At 53.6% G+C, this 2,403-nt stretch overlaps 1 protein-coding gene across 1 annotated transcript; it reads right to left on the reverse strand.

Moving 5' to 3' along the window:
• Positions 1 to 1,024: 1,024 nt before the first annotated feature.
• Positions 1,025 to 1,957, reverse strand: LOC135306194 (olfactory receptor 14A16-like). The gene has a single exon (XM_064429783.1). The coding sequence runs from the start codon at positions 1,955 to 1,957 to the stop codon at positions 1,025 to 1,027; it is 933 nt and encodes a 310-aa protein (XP_064285853.1).
• Positions 1,958 to 2,403: the final 446 nt, after the last annotated feature.

The raw sequence follows: 2,403 nt of genomic DNA on the forward strand, positions 1-2,403 counted from the left end.
CAGCCAGTGTGGATTTCAATATCTGCACTGATGATCTGCATGAGGGGATTAAGTCCAGCATCAGCAAATTTGCAGATGACACCAAGCTGGGTGTGAGTGTGGATGTGCTGGAGCATAGGAGGGCTCTGCACAGGGCCCTGGACAGGCTGGATCCAGGGCTCAAATCCAACAAGGTGAGGTTGAACAAGACCAAGTACCGGTCCTGCACTTTGGCCACAACAACCCGTGCAGCACTACAGGCTGGGGACAGAGTGGCTGGACAGCAGCCAGGCAGAAAGGGACCTGACGGTTCAGCTCCTGCTCTGCTGCCCCCTCCCATTTCCCCCAGGGCCCTTGCAGAGCCCCAGCCATGCTGTTTGCCCCCAGCCTACCCACGGCCAGCCTGGGGCTGCTCACCCTGGGGCTTTTCTGTGCTGAGCATTGGCCTGGCCATGTTCTTGAGAGAGCCTGGGCAAGGAGCCTGCAGCCCCCAGGGCCTGGCCTGAGGCGTCAGCGCTGCCCCAGCAGTGCCCATGGCCTGTCCCTGCTGCAGCCCCGGCACTGCCACCCCCAGGACTGTGCCCGGCCCCGAGAGCACTCAGGCCCTGCAGCAACACCAGGGCCACCAGGGCAGCGGGGCAGGGCCACGGCAGCAGCACTGCCAACACCAAGTGCTGCTGCTGCTGCTGCTGCTGGGCACAGCTGCTGGGCCAGCACTGATCTGCCCCAGCTCTGCACACAGACATTGCTGCTGCAGCTCCAGAGAAGGCAATAAAAGGGGATCTGTGCTGTAAACTCTGCTGGGAGATCCATTAGTACACTTGAAGCCATCAAGAGCACAACCCCTCATTGACACAGTGTGTCGGTGACAGCAAAGCTGGAGAGAAACAATATCAAAAATGGCACCAAATATTGGCATTTTTTTTGTGTACAATATTAAAAAAAAAAAAACAATGGAAATAAAAGAACAAACAAACCACCAAACTGAATAAGACCCATTAAAGATGATTTTATTACAAGTGACTTACAGAAACTGCCAAGCATTTTAATGTCTCTGTAACCATCCAGTCATCAGTCTCCACACTGAAGCCTTTAGCTCCTGGTTCCCCAGGCTGTAGATGAGGGGGTTCAGAGCTGGAGGCACCACCGAGTACAGAACTGACACTGTCAAATCCAGGGATGGGGAGGAAATGGAGGGGGGCTTCATGTAGGCAAAAAATGAGGTGCTGACAAATAGGGAGACCACAGCCAGGTGAGGGATGCAGGTGGAAAAGGCTTTGTGCTGTCCCTGCTCAGATGGGATCCTCAGCACAGCCCTGAAGATCTGCACATAGGAGAAAACAATGAACACAAAACAGCCAAATGCTAACAAGGTAGTGAAAACAGAAACCCCAACTTCCCTGAAGTAGAAGTGTGAGCAGGAGAGCTTGAGGATCTGTGGGATTTCACAGAAGAACTGGCCCAGGGCATTGCCATGGCACAGGGGCAGGGAAAATGTGTTGGCTGTGTGCAGCAGAGCATTGAGAAAGGCACTGGCCCAGGCAGCTGCTGCCATGTGGGCACAAGCTCTGCTGCCCAGGAGGGTCCCGTAGTGCAGGGGTTTGCAGATGGACACGTAGCGGTCGTAGCACATGATGGTCAGGAGAAAATACTCTGCTGAAATGAAGAAGAGAAACAGAAAGAGCTGTGCAGCACATCCTTCATAGGAGATGTCCCTGGTGTCCCAGAGGGAATTGTGCATGGCTTTGGGGACAGTGGTGCAGATGGAGCCCAGGTCGCTGAGGGCCAGGTTGAGCAGGAAGAAGAACATGGGCGTGTGCAGGTGGTGGCCGCAGGCTACGGCGCTGATGATGAGGCCGTTGGCCAGGAGGGCAGCCAGGGAGATGCCCAGCAAGAGGCAGAAGTGCAGGAGCTGCAGCTGCCGCGTGTCTGCCAATGCCAGCAGGAGGAAGTGCCTGATGGAGCTGCTGTTAGACATTTCTTCACTCTGGGTATTGTGAGCTATTCAAAGACAACATTGATAATCTGGACAAAGTACATTGAGTCAATCCTCTGCTAATTTCTTACACAATCACTCAAAATTTCTTCTCTGATGGGGGGTTGATGTCTTGTTCTTAGCACTGCTCTCGGCCTGAACACTGGGGAGCCCAGAGGGAAAACAGGGCTCCCTGTGCCCCAGAGCAGTCAAACCTGCTGGTCCCACACAGGTGTCCTTTGTTCATTTCACCTGCCTCTAGTACAGGATGGACAAATTTCAAAGTGTACTTAAAAATAACGTGGCCTTTTTGAACACTCCAGTTTCAAAATCAATCTCTCCAAACCCTTCTCTCTTTCCCTGTGCAGCTGGACAGGGAGGGATGCCAAATCTTGGTCTGTCTGTCTGTTGCCTGCAGTTGTGCGTATTCGGAGCAGTTTCTCTCTACC

Source organism: Passer domesticus, chromosome 8, assembly GCF_036417665.1.
Source record: "Passer domesticus isolate bPasDom1 chromosome 8, bPasDom1.hap1, whole genome shotgun sequence".
Classification (NCBI taxonomy): Eukaryota; Metazoa; Chordata; class Aves; order Passeriformes; family Passeridae; genus Passer; species Passer domesticus.